This window comes from Salmo salar, chromosome 02 (assembly GCF_965601325.2).
Source record: "Salmo salar chromosome 02, fSalSal1, whole genome shotgun sequence".
Classification (NCBI taxonomy): Eukaryota; Metazoa; Chordata; class Actinopteri; order Salmoniformes; family Salmonidae; genus Salmo; species Salmo salar.
This window is the reverse complement of record NC_138292.1, coordinates 43,175,200-43,196,248: the sequence shown is the minus strand read 5'-3', so window position 1 is coordinate 43,196,248 and position 21,049 is coordinate 43,175,200. Positions and strand designations below refer to the sequence as shown.

The window sequence follows — 21,049 nt, the reverse complement described above, 5'->3', positions numbered from 1 at the left end:
TATTGCCTCTGATCTGGCGGACTCAATAAACACACTTGCTTCATTTGTAAATGATTGTCTGAGTGTTGGAGTGTGCTCCTGGCTATCTGTACATGTAAAAAACAAGAACATGGTGCCTGGTCTGGTTCAACTAATATAAGTACTTGAAATGATTTATACTTTTACTTTTGTTAGTTAAGTATATTTTAGCAGTATATCTTAGCAATTACATTTCCTTTTTAAAATGATATATTTTTCTATTTTTGACACTTAATCCTTAAGAGCACCTGTGCATCAATCTAAGTATCAATCTAAGTAACATAAAAAAAAAATTTTAAAACATCAAAAACATAAAGCTAGAGATGCATGGGCTGCGTCTGAATTCACCGCATCCGCCTATGTCGGCCTTCCACATCTGCGGTGGAATGTAGCCGAGCTACAGCGGTGTTTGTCAGAACATGAGACATCACAGAAATGTGTGTAGTGTCCGAGCGGTTTGGCCTACAAACACTATATGGAAAGGGGAGACTAACGAACACGATGGTGTTCTCCGTTTTGCTCTAGGACCCCCACAAGTGTCACGGGACTCGTCTGAAGGTAACCCATACAAACAAATGGAAGTTTGGAGATTTTTGTGCCAACAAAAATAAGGGGTTAAATATTTGTCCAAAAAAGCTAATATATTTCTTTTTTGCCATTTATGAATGTGTTATTCAAGGCGTTTCTATGGGCTATAGTAGTAAAGGTCAAATTCAATATTTTATTAAATAATACAAAGAATTATAATCATTTTTGATACCTAAAGGGGTCCTTAAATTCTAAATGATCAATGGTATGACCATCTTAAAAACAATTCCATATGTTAGCTTAGACTTTTTGAGGTTTTAAATATATTTAAATCCTAATACTTTTAGACTTTTGCTCAAGTAGTATTTTACTGGGTGACTTTCACATTTACTTGAGTCCTTTTCTATTAAGGTATCTTTACTTTTATTCAAGTATGACAATTGGGTACTTTTTTTTTACACACACATACTATTTTTTTTACTGGACTCACAACTTCAAGACATCACTCGACATGCTTGGAGTCTACATTGTCACCGACAGCTGTCTGCACTCTACTGCACCAGTTAGTGAAATGGAACCACTGACAACGCCACTAGAATGTATGTAATAGGAGGCTGAAGTAAGTGTTTAAAAAGACTCAAGTAAAAAGTATACTTATTAAAAGTGAGACGAGACTCAGCGGTGCATATTATGTTTGAAATCAAACCAAAAGAAATGTCCTTTATATGATCTATATTCCCTTCAACAAGAAAACACTTTAATTTAACAGGTATATTAATTCATAACATAACAAGCATTTGTAAATATGCCACACTAAATGATATCACAGCAAGAATCATTCTAAAACCGTACAGTATAAGTATCCGTCTTTGTGTGAAAATGAATAATCATTGAAAATGATCTAAGCACAAAGATGCAATGCAGTAGAGGATGCTCTGACAATGCGAGGAAGACGTCAGATGACATTCAATAACATATAGGTAAGAATATGTGATTATTTTCAATGTGTGATTTTCAGTTTATATAATTTCATCATTCATATTTTTGAAACAGACATAAGCCCATTTACATGATCTCCCCCCTCTCTTTCTCTCTCTCTCCCTTGTAATCGCTCTAACTGTATAAGACTACTTTTCTCTCTCTCTCTATCATTCTTCCATCCGCCCTGTGTCGTCAAGCAATCATGTTCCAGCCCATAATACTCCGCTCCATCAGCGCTGTTTCCGTGGTACAGCCGAAGGCTTCTCTCACTGCGTCCTCCGTGGTGGACCCTCTAGTGTGCTGTGAAATACATGTGTTACAATCTTAAACTTGACAATGTATCACTAACTACTTTATATGACATAGCTAGCAAACCTGATTCAACTTGTAAACTAATCATCAAGCACTTGAATTGGCAAATCAGGTGAGCTAGTTCAGGGCTACAACAAATTGGAAAGGGGAGGTTTGAAAACCACTGGTCTACGTGACTGTTCAGGAATAGACAGTGTGCAGAAATTCCCTTCTATGATTCTACTAGATAGAGCAATAGAGTAGTTACCGGTTACACTGGCAGTAGTCGTTGGACTTCAGGGGCACTCTGATGTTCTTCATCTTCCGGTCTCTTCTCTGAGGGAGAAAAACATGTATTGTCTTTCTCTTTCATTTGCTCTTAAGCACTTACTCCACCTGAATATAACTAAATCAATATTTAATTCGGTTAGAGACATAGCCGTGGGAAGTATGGGTGCTGCAGTACCCACAGTAAAAATCTGAAATAAAAAAAGATATATGAATAATAATATACTGTCTTTTCTCACAACTGTAGTGCACTAGGCCTTTACTAATCTTGTATTAGCAGACCGATATAGCTTTCTGTTGCGCTGACAATATTTAAAAAATAAATATATATTGATCTATATATGCTTATAAATCACTTTGGGTTCTAAGTTTGGCAGTGACATTTTCATTGATCCCTCCCCTCTAGCCTGTCTCCTCACCTTCATTCTTTTGTTCCTGAGGTGCAGGAGAACAATGGTCACCAGGAGTAAGACCACCACCAGGCATCCTGCTCCCACTGCCACCCACACCCACAGGCTTAAGCCCAGAATGGACACCCACTCAACGGGCTGCTGGCTGCCTGTGGTACCTGAGAGACACACAACCAGGGAGCACCTCAGTGAAGACCTCGGAAGTGGCAACTCACCCTCAAAATCGCTGTCAATGCACGGTTGTCAATGTCAATGCACGGTTGACTCGAAATGTGTCATTTCACACTTGTTTCTCAAGTTAGGATTTGTCCCCCTATCTGTCAAATGGTGTGGAGATAGAATTTACCATAGTTTCTTTTACATTTACATTTTAGTCATTTAGCAGACACTCTTATCCAGAGCGACTTACAGTAGTGAATGCATACATTTCATACATTTTAATTTTTTTAAATTCCCCGTACTTTTGTGAATAATTTATTTTATTGAATCACTTTAGATTAATGAGAAACAATAACGTTTTATTTTTGTAACTTTTTGAACAACCCCTCCTCCCGTCCTGAATTGACCAATGTTAAGGAGAGATTGAATAAAGTAGGAGCTTCCAATACCTTTACCATGAGGAAAATGAAACAATAAATCAGTAGTCAGTGTTCATAAAGTAGTGATACTCACAGTGATTGCAAGGTGTCACTGTGTTTACATTAGAGTTAGGTCCACTGTGCCCCTGCCCATCATCTTGGCCCTTGTCCGGCGACAAACCTGGGAGAGAAAAGACAAAAGCATTGTTATATTCATTACTATCATGGTTGTATTGGGGATACTACCACCGATAACCTACTTCTCACGTTGATGGTCTGAGTCTCTTTGTGTGTCTTCTCATCCTGAGTAATCTGACATGTCCAGTCTCCTGTGTCTGACAGGGCCACAGAGTTGAAAGAGACTTTCCAAGAGCCAGGTCGTCCAGGGGCCCCTTCCACCGTTCCACCTGGACTACGCCACTCCACACTGGGCAAGGGATCCACTCCTGTCACCTGGCACTCGAGGATAGCATTGGTGCCTTCGATGAGGACATTGGAGGGGTGGACATTGACTGGTTCAGACAGGGGAGGGGGGAGAGGGAGGAAGGGAGAGGGAGGAAGGGAGGGAGAGGGAAAATAAAGAGGGAGGGGTAGAGTATGAAAAGAAAGCGAGGAGGAAAAGATAGGGAGGGAAGGAAGAGACAGAGGGAGAAATGTCTAGGTTGAACACGGATACAGCCTTTGAAATGATTTCAAGTAGTATTTGAACTCAGATCTGCTTGGGTGGTGTCATTCAAATGTACTAGCAATAATAATATCACTTCACTATTACTGCTATAAAAACTGCTAGTTTGCAGGACTGGTGTCCACATTCACTTGCTGGACACCCCTATAACCCTATGCGGGGTGACACCTGTGACAAAGTCGAGTCTGTGATCCATCTCTTTCCTGTCCACCATACAGATGTAAAGTCCGGCATCACCATCATTTAGAGCAGAGATTTCCAGCCCGTCCCCTCTCACTTTCGCCCTTTCAACCATGGGAGCCTTTCCTGACATGGGGAAAAGACAGGCACTATAATGAACACGTACAAAACGCCATGTATACATTTGTTTTACGGCATAAGATCTATGCAGTATTTTAGGAAACACTTATTTTTACCGCTACTATTTCATGAAATAACCAATTTATTTCTTTGTAATGAGCTCTTTTCTATCCACCTTTCCGCTGCTTGCCACTCTTCCCTTTAATGTCCATGATCAGCACAGATTCACTTCCACCCACAGCTTTATGTCTCCACTCTACATCCTTGTTAGACGTCTTGAATCCGCAATCAATATTGACAGAGTGCCCCTTTGTCTTGTAGATCACCTCACCCACCACATGGAGAATACACAGGGCTGAGCGGAGAAAGAGAGAGAGGGAGAGTAAGAGAGGGAGAGAGAGAGAGTACTGCAATCACTTTATTATTATTAAAGTACTTATGTTACTAGTATTATAATGTATTATTAACTTTCCATTTCAATAAAGCATACTGAATTGAAATTGAATTGATAGAGAGAGATTTATGTTTATTTATTTTCCCTTTCATACTTCAACTATTTGCACATTGTTACAACACTGTACATAGCCAATAATATAACATTTGAAATGTGTAATGTGTAATGTTTACTGTTCATTTCTGATTGTTTTATTTCCCTTGTTTATTTCCCTTTTGTTTACGGTCTATTCCACTTGCTTTGGCAATGTAAACATACATATGTTTCCCATGCCAATAAAGCCCTTTGAATTTAATAGAAAGAGAGAGAAGAGAAAGGTGTGTGTGTGTGTGTGTGTGTGTGTGTGTGTGTGTGTGTGTGTGTGTGTGTGTGTGTGTGTGTGTGTGTGTGTGTGTGTGTGTGTGTGTGTGTGTGTGTGTGTGTGTGTGTGTGTGTGTATGTGAGGGGTAAAAGTAAGAGTAAAATGAATACAACAACATTTTAATAGTTCAATCATGTAGTGTAGATCTTTACCCACCGAACACAAACCAGGAGAAAGTCTTCATATTGAACATTTTATCTGAAATCTGGAATGCAAATTTAAATGACATTCATGCAGTCAAAATGCATAGAACATTCTAAGGCGAGATTGACACTTTTGAAACATCTAAAATGTAAAATATATTATATAAAAAATATCTTAAACCTTTGTTTGGCTTAAGTACGTTTCGAAGTAGAGTTTAATCTAGACTTCATGTTCTTACATGGCTTCTGTTTGAGTGAACTTGTGGTTTCTAACTACATGGCTACTTCCTCTCTCTCTCTCTCTCTCTCTCTCTCTCTCTCTCTCTCTCTCTCTCTCTCTCTCTAAAATTTATAGATGTATACAAAAAGAAAACATCTGTGAAAAAAGTCAAAAGATTCAAATGTTTCTTTGCATGACTAGAGATATGATGATAGTTTTCTGAGCAGGGCTAGAGAGTTTTCTATCTTTCATTATTTTCAGAACCTACTCCAAACATTTGACACATTTCAATAACAGATAGATGTATATATAATAACATTAATAGGCATATAGGCCTCTCTAACCGATAACAACAAAAACGTATGTAATGAATTGTTATTGAGTATATAAATATGTATAATCATCATCACCATTATTATTGAAATATTCAAATATGAAAAGCATTAGTCTATATCAGAGCAAAATACAAATAACTTTGTGCCATAACTCACAGTTCATGGATAGAGATCCCAGTAAATAAATGAACTGAAAATCGACAACAAAGGTGGTAAATATTCTAATTTACAGTATAACATTAGTTACATGTTTTCAAGAATGATATTCCTCTGAAGATGGTTTATTGAATAACAATAAGTAATCTATCACTCCACAATTGTTTTAGTAAATAGTAATTATATAAAATTAACTAATTTTCACTATTTGTTTAATTCAGATTGATCATAATAACTTCATTTATTAGAGCTGTATTAGTAATTGGGGCAATGCTTTACTACTTTACAATATTCACCTTTTACTTGACCAACTTAATTAAATTAAGACCCATTTATTTATAATGATACTGTAAGCCTACTTGAAATCGGCATCTCATACTTTATCAGGTGTTTGATATCGATGTTATTCTTAACACTATCTTTGATAACTTTCAAATATGAAATTATTCCACAAAGGCTATATCTGAATATAATGCTATTCACAGAGGTGAATTATAGGCTACTTTAAAATGTACTGTAATTTACTAATAGTAATCATCTTTATTATGAACCGCCTGGGGGGGGGGCAACCCCTGTGACAACAATTTTGAACCCCCCCAACTCATTTTTGCTGTCGTTCTTTTTTTACGTCGGTTATTAGACAGCGGCAACGATGATGATTATGAACATGGTCTTTTGCCTGCTAATGCCTAATATGCAGTGAAGAAAACGATATGACAACAATAACGTCTAATGTAACTGTACAACTGGCCCCTCTAACAGTACAACTGGCCCCAGCTTGGCCCCCCCCAGTTGAAATGGTATAGAACCGCCACTGCCTGTAATCAAATGAAACATTTGACAAAATTGCAGTAGCCTAATAATTCTTAGATTCGTGGCTAAAAACATGGCTAAAAACGTAGATGCCTGCTTGATAAAAGCCTACCCTATAATATGTCATCGATATACTATTGATCAAGAGCTATTCATTTGCTATAACTGTTATTTTGTACATTTCTTTGTGTGTTATGAAACATTAAAATAGCCTACTGATTGTGGTGATTCAACAGTTTTAAGGCCAGGCTGAAATTACATTTTTGCATCCCTATCAGTTTTGAGATTTGTTGGTGTTATGGTCAGTTAATATTTGTATTTTCTAAACTTTATGAAAATGTAGATTTTCTTTAGTTAATCATACTACCATCATAAACATTTTAATGCATTTTAAACACTTTAAAAATCGACATACGTCAATATTTTCAAAGCTCACTACAATAAATTACACATCATTTAAATGTCCATTTCATAGAGAACGTCACAAACTGGACTGACTATATTTAGTAACTTACTTTGAAGAGATAGTGATTCGGTCGAAATAGGCGTTTGGTAGTCTAAGTCATACTCTTCCCACACCCCAACTAAGAAGCATCTGCGTTAATCACATTTTAGTCCGGTCCGGGAGTGTCTTAACAAAATGACTCCAAAATATTTAGGCTGGTTTCGTCCAGAAAAATGGATTTGCGCAATATGCAAATATGATATACTGCCTAATTTGCATATTTGTAAACCATATTTCTGGAAAAATTTAATATAACAAAATATTATATTTGTGTCTAAATTTAACTGGTAAAAGTTGATTATCCGTCCCCTCTCCTTTCAACATTTCCCACGAAAAAAAAAGAGAATAAAACTCCTCTCCTCTCTGGGTAAAAAAAACAACTGAACTAGCTCCGACAAACATATGGGAACATTAATATTACCTGATCTGATTTGTAATTTACCTGAAATTGATTCTCAAAACGTCTTAGGTTACAAAAATCTGAGAAAAAAACCCACTTTGTCCTTTCGCGACAATACACTAATGAGTATGCGTTGAGGATAGTGACCGAGTAGAGCGGAAGAGATCGAGAAAAATCGTCTGCACTTTGGAAAGATTGTGGGTTTACGCATGCTACTTGCCTGCGCCTTCTTTGCAAACTCCTTATTTGATTCTGTATTCACCTTCCACCAGTGACCCAACTTCATAGGAAATGGGCTCCTTACTAAAAGTCCAATCTGCAAAATGTGCTGTATATAGGAAACATTGCATTTGTGCTGACTGACTGCATATAACTAACAAGTATCGTGACATACATTTTTGTGATGATCCTTTATCATGAACTTGACAGTAATACCACTTAAACGTCTCATGTAAATATAGTATGTGCTTCCGCATTATCAATAGTAGCCTACTTTAAAAATCTACCTTATAAAACCACGCTATTAAACCAAATAAAAGTAGGATATCTTTTTCCGGCCTATCATCAAAATAAATTAAATGGCAAAACTGATGTTCAGTGGGATGGCCTTGGGTCTTCCAGGCATGTGGCTATGAAGATATACACACCTGAAAGACTACTAAATTAGTTATTTGAAGAGCATAGTAGCAGCAAACATAAATTAAGTCAAAATGTAGTATGGTGTCAGGTGTAACTGAAATCAACCAATTAACCCCCACAATGATCCCACTCCCACCCTATGACCTATGGTTGCACTCTCACCATGTTTCCCTGGCATGTAACAGCCCTCAGGAAGATGTTGAGCCTGTGGCCTGATGCCAGTGCGGAGCACCATGACTCACCTGGTGTCCCCAGCTCTTCAGCAAGAGCCCGAATATAAGGACCCAGCGCAGCAGGGCCACTAGATGACCAGTGGTCACTAGTCACATCCATCTCAACACAAACACAACAAGCAGGGGCGGCAGAAAGACATCTTTATTTGTCAGAGCAGAAGTAACAAAGGAATTCATTTGAGCAAAATAAACAAAAATCAGCCAGATATCACCCTCACCACACTTAAAAGAACAACCTGTTTGGTTTAGTTTTTATTTCGTTTTTTAAAATACACATTTTATTTTTTTGTATTTTATTAACTTTTTTCTCTCTATTACTGTGGATGCCAAACTTATGAAAATGCCATGTTGGAACACAAGGGGGAGAGAAGGGAGGCAGTGCTTGGCTTAAGAAGCAATAACAATAAAACAGATGCTAGTCAATAAGTGGCATGTTGTTCAGGGAAGAGGGGGGGAGCAGGAACATTGTTGCCATAGACACTGTATAATGATACCAGTATCTGTCATGAGTTGATTGGTGTCAGTTGCAAGATGAGTATAGACTTAGAAGGGGTGAATACACCAGCAGCCTTCCACCAACACTACTGTGTTTATTGTAAAAAGTGGAGAGAGGAACAAAAAAAAATATATATACAAAAAATAAAAAATAACTTCTACTTTAAAACACCTGCCTGCCATTCCACCTGCCTGTGTCTGCGTACATAGCTGTGGGAAAAGTGTATTTATTTAAACCCTACATTTGTCAGTTCAGAAGCTTGTGTCAGAGCATTCTTAGTAGCTCAGTGTGTGACAGTGTGCATATGTGCATGTTGGCGACCCTCTTCCCCTCCCTAAGTGAAACTCTGCCCCCCCCTCCGTTCACTCAGTGACTCTCCGGTAGAAGTAGAGGTAACCCAGGTCCTTGGGCGGCTTCTCTGAGGCACACACTTTCTGATCGTTAAAGATAATCCACCTGAGAGAGAGAGAGAGAAAAGAGGAAGAGAAAAACACAGACAGACATGAGAAAACGAGAAACAGCACTTTAAAGCTTTGTCTAGATTGTTATAACCGCAGAATCTCAATAGCAACACTGCACCACAGCAGTGGGAATAAAGTAGAACGACATTCATGTATCAAGTGTGTGTATAAAAGGAGTGGTTTCTTCTATAAGAAATGAAGAGCGAATGGCGCTTACTGTTGGTCCTTCTTGATGTGGCAGACGTAGTGGCCGCACATAGTGCTTGTGCCCATGTGACTGATGAAGGCAAACAGCTCATACTCTGGAAGAGAGGGAGAGGAGGATAGAGGAGAAAAAGGAAGACGTACATAGCAGAGACATCAGTGACTGAATCTATACTGCAATTTGACATCAATTTGAATACAAATTGAAAGACATGGACAGAACAAGTTGGAGTCTGCGCATTGTCAAAATACATGTAATATGCTTTCCACAAAGAGTAAATCATTAACCAATAAATGTTGTGGAAAAAAATGAAGTATATTCTTTGTTTTCCGGGAGTGCGTACATACAGATGCTTTGAAGAGAATATTAAAATATGTTCAAACGTCCAACTCAAACTGGAGCCACTCCCTTCACCCGCTTCCTCTCGCTGTTGACTTACTGCCCGGTCCGTCTCGGACTTTAGGCCCAGGAGGGGGCTCCCTGGACCCCTCGCTCTCGGCGGCCGAGCGGCCCCCCTCTGAAACCTCCATGGACTCTAGATCATCCAGATGGGAGAAGATCCAGTCCACGGCGCGCTCTAGGACGTTACTCTGGAAGAGGAGAGGGATAGGAGAGACCACTTGGTTAAAGGTTGGAGACCTGATCAGCAGCACAAATGAAGAACGTATGTGTGAACTTCAACTGTGTGCTAGAATAGAGTATATTGTGCCAAAGGTCTAATCATACCAGTAAATTCCACGAGGTGAATACAGCTACTGAGCATGTGCGAAATCTCACTGCAGTTGTATTATTTATTTGAAGCAACATCAAGGAGTTCTGTCACTACAGCAGTGCTAGACGTGAAGAGGAGTTGATTCAATTCAGAGTAATGGTAAGGGAAACACCGTCTCACCGTGGCCCTCAGTGCTCGCGTGGCCTGGTCTCGGCTGAAGCCCATGGAGACGATGGTTGCTAGGTGCTCCTCTGAAAAGCTCTCTGTGGGCGTGGTCCCGGGAGCGGAGCTGGTGCCCGGCAACACCAAGGGAGCGGAGAAATCTGCAGCCAATCACAGAGGGGGAGGAAACGTGAATATAACGTACATAATGAAATCAGTTACATGCTGTCGTGAAATGACTATTGTAAAACATGAGTAACAACGTTGCTGGAAATTACTAACTGGTTCAACTTCATGTTCAAACACATGGCAGTCCATACCATTTAACTTACACTACAAGTCCAGTTTCATAACACGTACTTATTCAAGGGTTTCTTTATTTTTATTATTTTCTACATTGTAAAAATAATAGAAGACATCAAAACTATGAAATAACACATATGGAATCATGTAGTAACCCCAAAAAGAAAGTGTTAAACAAATCAAAATATATTTGAGATTCTTCAAAATAGCAAGACAGCCCTACTTGGTAAAAGATCAAGTCCATATTATGGCAAGAACAGCTCAAATAGGCAAAGAGAAACAACAGTGCATTACTTTAAGACATGAAGGTCAGTCAATACGGAACATTTCAAGAAAGTTTCTTCAAGTGCAGTTGCAAAAACCCTCAAGCGCTATGATGAATCTGGCTCTCATGAGGACCGCCACAGGGAAGAAAGTCCCAGAGTTACCTCTGCTGCAGAGGATAAGTTCATTAGAGTAACCAGCCACAGAAATTGCAGCCCAAATAAATGCTTCAGAGTTCATGTAACAGACACATCTCAACATCAACTGTTCAAAGGAGACTGTGAATCTGTGGGAGGGGAGGCTCCCTTCTCTCCCTCTATCACTCCTCTCCACTCTCCGGTTATCAGTCTCTTCACCCCAGTACAATAGCTGTCTGATATGCCTCCAGTCTTAGCTTCTCCCCCTCCAGCCTGTCCCTTCCACCCATCCACTTGCTCTATTTCTCTCCCCCTGCCTCCCCTCTCTCCATATTGAGGTTGGTGTTCTCTGTTCCCCTTCCGGTCTCTATTCTAAATTCCTTGCCTGTGAAATCAGGCCTTCATGGTCAAATTGCTGCAAAGAAACCACTACTAAAGGACACCAATAAGAATCAGAGACTTCCTTGGGCCAAGAAACATGAGCAATGGACATTAGACCCGTGGAAATTTGTTTTTTGGTCTGAAGTCCAAATGAGATTTTTGGTTCAAACCACTATGTCTTTGTGAGACGGCCCTGAATTTGTCTGAATCGTCTCAGTGCTTCTCCTTCCAATAGGGCGCTTCCCCTATAATTCCCAATTAAATAGCCAGCCTCAGCTGCGCAAGTGGAGTTGTGATGGTGGTGCGAATGTGATTAACCGTCAGATCCAAAGCTTCTTTACTCCGTTTGTTTTGTTGCATTTAAAAAAAGTGTGCTTTGTAGCCTTGTCTCAACTTTAACCAGGATCAGATCCACTCATTTCTTCCTTTGGACTACACATCTCAGTTGGAGATCTGTTGGCGGATTGGATTGTCTGACTGACCGACTGACTACAACCTTTTTGTATACGGTATTTCATTTGTTTTGGTGTGATGTATACCGTGACGATTTATGTGGTCAGTTGAAGACTTATTGAGATTTGATACTCTTTATGGTTGTGTGGTAAAAGAGTTGATATTTTGATTGTATGATTGAGACTGGGTTTATGCTACAATTTTATGAATGGACAAACATTGCATGACTAAGGTCACTTGAGTTCCCTGAACTCCTTTACCGGGCTGGACTCTTGTAGACCCGAGGTACGGGACTTTTCTTGAGGAACCAGAGCTCATTGTTTGTTTTATTATGCGTGTGATCATTTATGTTGGTAACACAACCCACGCAAAAGAATAGTTGTTTGAAGTCATTTCCAATGTTTTAAGGGTTTATGAAGAGTGCATATCCATCCTGACTTTTACATGAGTCCTTTGTATTGGTGTAGACTTGACGGACCAGACGGGACTCATTCCCTCCCAAACCAAAAGGAGAAATCAATATTTTCTCTGGTAGGCACAACCTACCTGGCACCCCTACAAACAAACAACCTCAAGTCAAAACCATTACACACAGTGTGGGTGAACTGATGATCTCCGCATGTGTATTTCCCACCATAAAGCATGGAGGTGTGATGGTGCTTTGCTGGTGACACTGTCTGTGATTTATTTAGAATTCAAGGCACACTTAACCAGCATGGCTACCACAGCATTCTGCAGCGATATACCATTCCATCTGGTTTGCACTTAGTGGGACTATCATTTGTTTTTCCACAGGACAATGACCCAACACACCTCCAGGCTGTGTGAGGGCTATTTGACCAAGAAGGAGAGTGATGGAGTGCTGCATCAGATGACCTGGCATAGACAATCACCCGACCTCAACCAAATTGAGATGGTTTCAGATGAGTTGGACCACAGATTGAAGGAAAATTAGCCAACATGTGCTCAGCATATGTGGGAACTCCTTCAAGACTGTTGGAAAAGCATTCCAGGGGAAGCTGGTTGAGAGAATGCCAAGAGTGTGCAAAGCTGTCAAGGCAAAGGGTGGCTATTTGAAGAATCTAATATATTTTGATTTGTTTAACACGTTTTTGGTTACTACATGATTCCATGTGTTATTTCATAGTTTTGATGTCTTCACTATTATTTTACAATGTAGAAAATAGTCAAATAAAGAAAAAGCCTTGAATGAGTAGGTGTTCTAAAACTTTTGACAGGTAGTGTACATTTCTCAACAAACACCACCCACTTACAGCCCTACATCCATGACAGACACGTGTCTTATGGTACATGTGGCAAAACTAATCCCCCGTGACCTACCTGGGTCGTCCATGTGGCCCATGACCCAGTTCATGGCTGCGTCGATTCCAGTATTCCCAGTATAGTACACAGCCTTCCTGCAGGCCTCCAGTGGGAATCCCATCTCACACAACTGGGACAAGGTAGAGTCGTCCAGGACTGGGGCTGAGAGAGCGAGCGAGGAGGGGAGAGGGTCTAATTATATGGATGCAGGCCACAGACAGCAGCAACAATAAGGATGTCACGAATGGTCTAACAACTGCTGAGAAACTGGACTTTTGGAGAAGGCCAACGAAATAAAACCACGTTGGCAAACCATATTAAACTCATTCTGGACAATAAGAGCAAAGCCAAGTCTCTTTCCCACCATAAAATTGAAATGATAACTCACGTCACCTCACTGAAAATACAAAACTAAATTTCAAAAAGACGTAAACACAAAAACATGGAGAAAACATAAGAGGGAAAGAAAAGAAAGGAAAATATGACGACGGGATGACAGGACGAAGGGATGAAGGAAGGAAAGCTCAGACAGACTGACACAGTAGTGGGGAGTAGAGCGAGTCGTCCTCCTCGTTGCCGTGGGAACCCAGGATACCTTTGACCTCCACGTCAGGGGTCATGAGAGGGGGTGGGGCCACCTCTGGCAGAAGCTCCTCCCCCGGCTGCTGGCCGGTCCCACGGAGCGCAGTCAGGTCCAGCGTGTCGGGAACGTCGATGCTCACGTCTGCAGGGACAAACAAACATCTATTTAGATGACAGGGACTGTACCACATCCCACATTTCAGTTCTCATATTAAAGGAAAAGTAATTTAAAATCGGTGGTTCCTTGGACTTGTCAAGCAACTACAGTGGAATTTCCTACTTGAATTGAACTGATATCGTCTGTGATAACCCTCAGGTGTAGATGTTGCATGTGTATGTAAATAAAAATACAATTCTATTCAATACAGAAGATCATGTAGACCTTGTTTACACTGTGTGCAGAGCAGACTACTCACCTAGTTTCTTAGGGACCCAGTCCTGTCCAAAAGTGAACTTCTTAACCTGGATAACCATGTGGTCAGGGAAAGAGGCAAAGCGAGTGGTCCTGAAAGAGGGATGAAGAGAGAGAGACTAATTACAAACTACATTTTCCATAGGAAAATGCATTGATGGGATGATTTAATTCAGGGTTTTCCAACTCCAGTCCACCAGTACAGCACACATTTTTGTTGGACCCCCAGACAAACTCACCTGATTCAACTCATTGAGGGCTTGATGACAAGTTGAATCAGGCGTGCCTGTCCTGAACTATTACAAAAGTGTGGGCTGTTGTGGGTACTCGTGGACTGGAGTTGGGAAATACATTTCATTGACTGGGAAACTGATTGATAGACAGTGAATCATGTGCGTTGTCATACTTGGTGGCGGTGGTCTTGGCCTGCGCGGCGGAGCTCCAGAAGTCTGTGAGCGTCTCCGGTTCGCTGAGCGCCGCCATGCACGCTGTGAACGGGATACAGGCACGCACCGGCGCGGGGGGAGGGGCTCCCGACGAGTCTGCCTCCTCCCGCCGACGCTCAGCCTCCTGCAGCTCCTCTGATGGAGAGAGAGGGATAATTGATGTATTCAATTTAAATGTTATTTTGTGACGAATATATTTGACTTAAAAAATGTGTTGGTTGACTTATTTAAATGAGGCTTCAATAAAAAAAACAAGGTAATTGACACAATAACAAACTACATTTCCCATGAGCCCCTCACCTGTGTTGGTGGCCTGGTCCATGGGCACAGGTAGCTGGAGGATGTAGTCCACCCTCTGCGTGTACTTTGCTTTCTGTGACTGCTGACACACGATCCTCTCCTCTACCAGGAACCGGAAGGCTTCAGACGGGTTCACCCCCGAACGACAGTTTCTCTGAGGTAGAGGTTAATAAAACAAAACTAAGAAAATGGGGTACAACAGGAGGGGGGGGGGGAACTGATGACAGAAGATGGAATGATGGGATGACTTTACCTCCACCATATTAATGAAGTGTAATAAGAACTCCTGGGCGTCTTGTTGCCGATTGGTGGAGAACTCCGGGTGGCCCCGCCCAACAAGTGCTTTGAACATGCGTGCCGCTATGCCAACCTGGTCACCCTGGAAACAAAAAAAAAAAATGTTATTTAGACAATACACATGGAATACGAAAACACAATCACTTAATGTAAACACAACTGGAAAAACGTCATGTTTGGAAACAGGTGTTTGAGGTGCCAGTGCTACGGTTGCTAGCATTCTGACTTAAGACAACTTCTGCACAATCTTCTAGTGCTTTCCATTCACTTACTCTGGGTTCAGAGCTGGGTTCAGAACCCTCTCCTGGGTCAGGGGCTGGTTTGGAATACTCGCCCGACAACAGACCATAGCCCAGCTTTGCTCTGAAATAAGGAAGAGATGTTGAACGCCAAAACAACATTGGAATAAAGTCAATTTAAAATGATGTACAAATAGAGGATAATAAAAACAGGAATTACTGATCCATCGGGAGAAATCCTATTTCTTAAACTCTAAAGTCTTATAAATTAGAGGAAAGTGTTGAAGGCGGTTGGGCCTGCATTTTTTCTCCAAATACTTAAAAATAAGTGCTAACAATTACCATCCCCGTAGCTTATCTAATGCTAGTCTTGGCCATAGAAATGGATCGTTTTCTTCTCAGATAAGTGAACAGTTAGTGACATCTGGTGGAGAAAGGCTGGCCTTCAGACAATGACCTACTGTCCATCCAAACATAACACATGCATCTCACAGTGCCAATGACTATGCGTGTGTGTGCCATAACAGTTGTATGCCAGTGTGACTAGCTTTGAATACACGCGTTATAACCCTGACTCTGTGCTACATGCAGACACAGGTGTGTGTAGTCTCAAGGTTGTTGGGAAAGGGCAGGTTTAATAAACCGTATTTATGTTTGACGCGAAATGGATAACCATGTTAAGCTTGTGTGAGTGTGTGCATGCTACACTGAAAAAGAAAAAAAGCATTTGGTGGAAACTCACACTTGGGTTTTGAAGTCCTGGGTGGGGTCGCTTGGAGCTTCATTGAAGATCTTGTCAATGTTGGAGACGTACCTGAGGCGGGGTACACACACACGACAGAGGGGTTTCGTGAGTATTTTCCAGCATTCTTTTTACAATCTGTCTAAATTGCTCTTTATCTCAGGGCCAATGGGCCCTGGTCAAAAGTAGCACACAAGAAAGGGAATAGGGTTCCATCTGGGACGCAGACTAAGAGGTAGAAGTGATGGACGGTTACTGACTTGCTCTGGAAGTCAGGCACGGTGAAGAGGACTTGCATGACCGAGTTGAGGTAGCAGCTGTTGCCCAGGTTCTTCATGCCGGTGAGGCCGGGGCCCGATAGAGGACGAAGGGTGGCCCCTGACTCCTGGATCACCTCCCACTCCCCCACACGCTGGTTCACCGCTATCTCCAGCTCTGTCATCGTGTGCTCCGTCTGCATGGGAGGGAGGGAGGGAGGGAGGGAGGGAGGGAGGGAGGGAGGGAGGGAGGGAGGGAGGGAGGGAGGGAGGGAGGGAGGGGAAGACCGGTGTCGAGGAGAGAGAGGAGAAACAGGGAAGGAATGGCAGGGGGAAAGACAATGACAGATGAACCTGATGGAGGACTGATCTCAGAGTCCCATCTCTAATTTTGTTGTTATAACACAATAAATATGAGCTATTGAAAATGGGGCCAGGCCAGCTTTGAACATTATTTTGCCACCAAAAACACAGGTAAGGCAAGTACGGAAAAGTATAGTCCTTATTCATGAAGGAAAATATCTGTTACTAAAGAAGACAAGTCCTTAAACCACAACACTGCAGCAGGAGAGAACCTGTATCTGTATTGATTTCGGCAGTCCTACCTTTTCCATGGTCATCATGTCGATGCCAAAGTGGGACAGGTGTTCGGGGAGCTTTGGATCCAGTACCATGTCATCCTCATCATAGGAGTACACATCTGGAAAGGCCACAGAAGCAAGTCAGACATTAAAAGCTCAAAGAATACAGCCTCTAACAAAGTTACAACTGTCTTCGAGTCCTTTTCCTTGCCAGTGTTTTCTTAAATCGTCCCCTTTAAATAATTCAAGGGTAAGCGTGTCAATATGGATTCTGTGACTGCTGGAATGTTGGGACTAGTAAGAAGCACTTGGTAAACAAAACAGAATTGTGTTGTTTCAAGTGTCCAAGTATTTGTATTGTGTTGCCATCACCTGCTCCGTCGGGGGTGATGGTACCCAGTTTGACAGCCAGAGGGTGTCCCGTCTGCTGGAAGTGCAGGAGGGCATGGTTGTTCCCCCCGGAGCCATCGAAATACCTGCGACCGCAGAACACCCTTCCGTCCGACAGGTTCATCCACAGGTTCTCCTGCAGGTCACACACCTCACACCGCCAACCACTGGAAGACAGGGATGGAGCGCAGGGAGAAAGTTGGAGAGGGGTGGGTGGGGAGAGGCAGAGAGAAAGGGAGAATCATTGAATGATGGAAAGGAAGAGAGGGAGAATGAGAGATTGATTGACAGAGAATGAACAGAATTAACATTTACTAAAATATATTTATTTAGGCTACATATTGACAAATTATTTAATATATTAATTACGCCATCAGACCTTGTATATGATCCAAGTCGATGATGAAATTAATGGACATTTATGAAGCAAAAGGAGTAAAATTGTCAAGTTCCTTAACGCTGGAATGCTCGTGATATTCTAGCCAATGCCAGCTCAGAACAACAACCGAGCCTAACCAGCCTCTCACCTGGGAGGGATCTTGGTGCCGTTGTTGAGCTGCTTGAGTTCGACGGCGTGCCGGGACTCCGCCCGCAACTCGCCGTCCCACTGCTGCACCTGCAGGGCGTGAGACACTGAGTCTGCAGACATCAGCCCTGCCATGGCTAGAGATACCTAAATGGATATAGAGAAGGTTATAAGTGGTTACAACAAGAATGCATGGTCAATCTATATGAAGTGTAATACCTAGAGCAGTGGTCGTCAATAGGCTGCCCGTGGGCCAAAACCATCCCGCTAGTGAGTTTTTTGCCCCCCCCCCCCCCAAAGTTAGTTGGTTGGTCCAAAAAAAATACTAAATTCAGATAAAATGACTTTACTTTAGGAAATCTGTTCCCAAGTATTCCCCACAAAAAAAATAAGTGATCGTGTCTCAATTATTTTCAAATACAATCTCTTTTTGGGCTTATCTGTGGTCAATTTGCAGTGTCAAAATTATAATTAATTTCCATCTCCCCGACCATTCCCTCTAACATTTTTTTTTTTTAAAAGCAGAATCGTATTAGTTTCCAATGCATACACTAACTATGAATGAAGGGATTCAAAACTACACGGCCATGGCAATGATAGGGCCTCTTTCTAAACACAGACAAACACACAACTGTTAAGAGATAATTAGCAAAGTTGAGGCAACACTTGAGGTGTTCACACACAAAGTGTCTCACCCGCTCTCTCACAACATCTGGCATGGTGGCGAGGTCATCGGATGTAACTTCCTGTCTATCAGGGAAGAGGACGACCTTTACTTCCTCCTCGTACTGCTCCTGCTCCACATTGAACCCTCCCTCGATCCCTGAGACAGAGAGGAGGAGTGTAAATAGACATTATATCAGTTTCATTGATCTATCATGGCAGAGTATTTTCTGAAAGTTTGGGCTACAACCGGATAGAATGGAAAATGTTGGTGTCAGCGTCCCTGAAGGATAGCCTGGGTAGCCGTATGTTTAGCTATCATTCCACTCTGTGTCATATGCTTAAAAACATGCTTGTCATGACATGGAATACAAGGAGTGGAATGCTAGTAGAAACAGACTGGTAATTGAAGGCTGCTTCGGGGTTCTTTGCACCCACAGAGGCCTGTCTGAAAATGTGCTACTGTTAACTCTGCTGTTACCTATGGCTAATCGGGTGGGCTTCTTCTTGGGTGGGTCACCGGATCCAGAGTTCTCATCATCTTCCTTCTGGGGAAAATGACAGTTCAAATTTAGTGAATTGTGGAACGTCTCCATCCACAAGAAAGGTGGTTCATTCATAGTGTATCATTTCTTATAGAGACGTTGAGCAAACCAAACAGAAGTAGCTGCCATTAAAACCAGCTGAACTGGCCTGGTGGCACATTGTCATTAGATGCTGCCAGTTCCCTGTCATACTGTGTAAAGGTGTATTACTTTTGTACTGTCTAGAGAGCAATAATTTTGATTTTGACACACAATGTGTTGTTGTTTGGCCACTATTCAGCCTCAAGTGCCTCTATTGCTGGCTAGACTCAGCCAGACTTCAGTAAAAGGTTTGAAGGAACAGTGTGTAATTCACCGGAGCTTTGCGGGTCCGGGAGATGTGCAGGTAAGCCCGCTGTCCGCTCCTGGTGTGGTGTCTATCCACATACTGGCTGCCGAACCCAAGGAAACTGTTCATGCACACATACAGGCCTCCTTCACTCTCCTAAAAAAAAAAAAAAAAAATTATGCGAGAACATTAAGGTTAGTCATTACATTGGCTGTCTTGGTAACCGGACAGCTGCTAGTTTACCCAACAACCTATTGGATGTAACCGTACAGTAGTTGAAGTTTCCCACGCGACCAACTCGTAACATTGAAGATCATCATGACAACTGACAGTGTGATTATCTAGCATGCTAACTAGCAAGTTAACGTTAGTTAGCTAAACAGCTGGAATGACACGTCAAGTGACAGCTATAGTTAGCCAACTGGCTAGCTAGCGTTAAAACTTGAAAGATAACGTTGGCTAACTACGTATCGTTACTGTGAGTTCATTTACAACTAGTCATGATGATAGTCGGAAATGATTTGACAACCACTGGTTACAGTAGCTAGCTAACGTTAGCTGAATGCTAAATGTTAGCTAGCTGGCTAACAACGTTTCTCAATGTAGCTACAGTAGCTAACTAGTTAACGCGTTAGGTAGCTATTGTTGTGACTAGCTGACTACCAACCTAGCTAGCTGTATAACTGGTAAAACACAAATAAATATTTAAAAAACATCCCCAAAGAAAAAGCATATCTAAAATACATATTTAATACGAAGCTAATAACGTTAGATGAGAAGACGGTTACTCACCGGAGAAGAAAATGACAAGGCGCATTCGTCTTTGTGGACACGGTCCCCGGGCCTCGGAACCCGAATTGTAGACAAAACCGACATCAAAACCTCGCTTACCTCCGCCATCTCAAACTAACTAATTCTGCCTTCCAGTCGGACACTTGTTCCTCTGAGTTTGGACCCCAGCTTTTGATTCCCCAGCTTTGACTACTACTGTCTGTTTGTATTGCTCACCCCCTCTCTCCGTTTGTCCGTCTTCCTCCCAATGAATGGCTTGATTACCTCCCTGTTTGTGTGGACGCAAGGCCGAACGCGCACAGCACGCTCAGGGTAGCGTGATAATCGTAATATATAGAGTACAAACTACCGCACAATTATGCCATGTTGTGTTTGAAAGAGAAACATTAATTAAGTATGAATTCAGATCGCCAATGAATCAAATGTATATTAAAACGTTATTTAACTTCTAACAAAGACATACAATAAAACGCACAGGCAAAATACACACCATCTGCTTATATCACACATAGCGTTTTCAGTAATTACGGTCATGTTTAAGAACTCGCCACTTCGACGAAGAGAAGGCGAAAATGAATCAACTACTAAATCAACTACTGCCACCGCGTGGGTGGAAAGAGAACTTCACACAAACCCCAAATAATGTCAATGAAATTGTCTATTCATTGTAATTAATAGACCATGGAGAAAAAGAAACAGGATTGGATGTGTCAT

The 21,049-nt window shown here is 41.6% G+C and overlaps 2 protein-coding genes across 5 annotated transcripts; both read right to left on the bottom strand.

The window, feature by feature from the left end:
- Window positions 1-1,228: 1,228 nt before the first annotated feature.
- LOC100169853 (truncated CD4-2A-like protein) lies at window positions 1,229-7,866 on the bottom strand. Of its 2 annotated transcripts, XM_014163618.3 has the most exons (9): window positions 7,687-7,866; window positions 5,051-5,099; window positions 4,255-4,434; window positions 3,948-4,085; window positions 3,355-3,606; window positions 3,189-3,275; window positions 2,526-2,674; window positions 2,087-2,154; window positions 1,229-1,827 (listed from the first exon to the last, which is right to left on the bottom strand). In XM_014163618.3, exons 1-9 carry the CDS (start codon window positions 7,750-7,752, stop codon window positions 1,794-1,796), a joined length of 1,023 nt encoding a protein of 340 aa, XP_014019093.1. In that variant the 5' UTR covers window positions 7,753-7,866; the 3' UTR covers window positions 1,229-1,793.
- A 596-nt stretch (window positions 7,867-8,462) lies between these two features.
- LOC106583425 (ubiquitin carboxyl-terminal hydrolase 5) lies at window positions 8,463-20,867 on the bottom strand. 3 transcript variants are annotated; one of them, XM_014167577.3, is made up of 20 exons: window positions 20,336-20,867; window positions 19,571-19,699; window positions 19,152-19,218; window positions 18,703-18,830; window positions 18,009-18,154; window positions 17,464-17,648; window positions 17,116-17,210; window positions 16,514-16,707; window positions 16,254-16,325; window positions 15,545-15,635; window positions 15,229-15,354; window positions 14,976-15,129; window positions 14,636-14,810; window positions 14,234-14,322; window positions 13,774-13,959; window positions 13,254-13,397; window positions 10,393-10,535; window positions 9,940-10,090; window positions 9,513-9,597; window positions 8,463-9,290 (listed from the first exon to the last, which is right to left on the bottom strand). In XM_014167577.3, exons 1-20 carry the CDS (start codon window positions 20,441-20,443, stop codon window positions 9,197-9,199), a joined length of 2,562 nt encoding a protein of 853 aa, XP_014023052.1. In that variant the 5' UTR covers window positions 20,444-20,867; the 3' UTR covers window positions 8,463-9,196. The 3 variants fall into 3 exon arrangements, with proteins under 3 accessions (XP_014023052.1, XP_014023061.1, XP_014023068.1); XM_014167586.3 differs by having other exon boundaries at window positions 19,152-19,215; XM_014167593.3 differs by having other exon boundaries at window positions 13,831-13,959; window positions 20,336-20,866.
- Window positions 20,868-21,049: the final 182 nt, after the last annotated feature.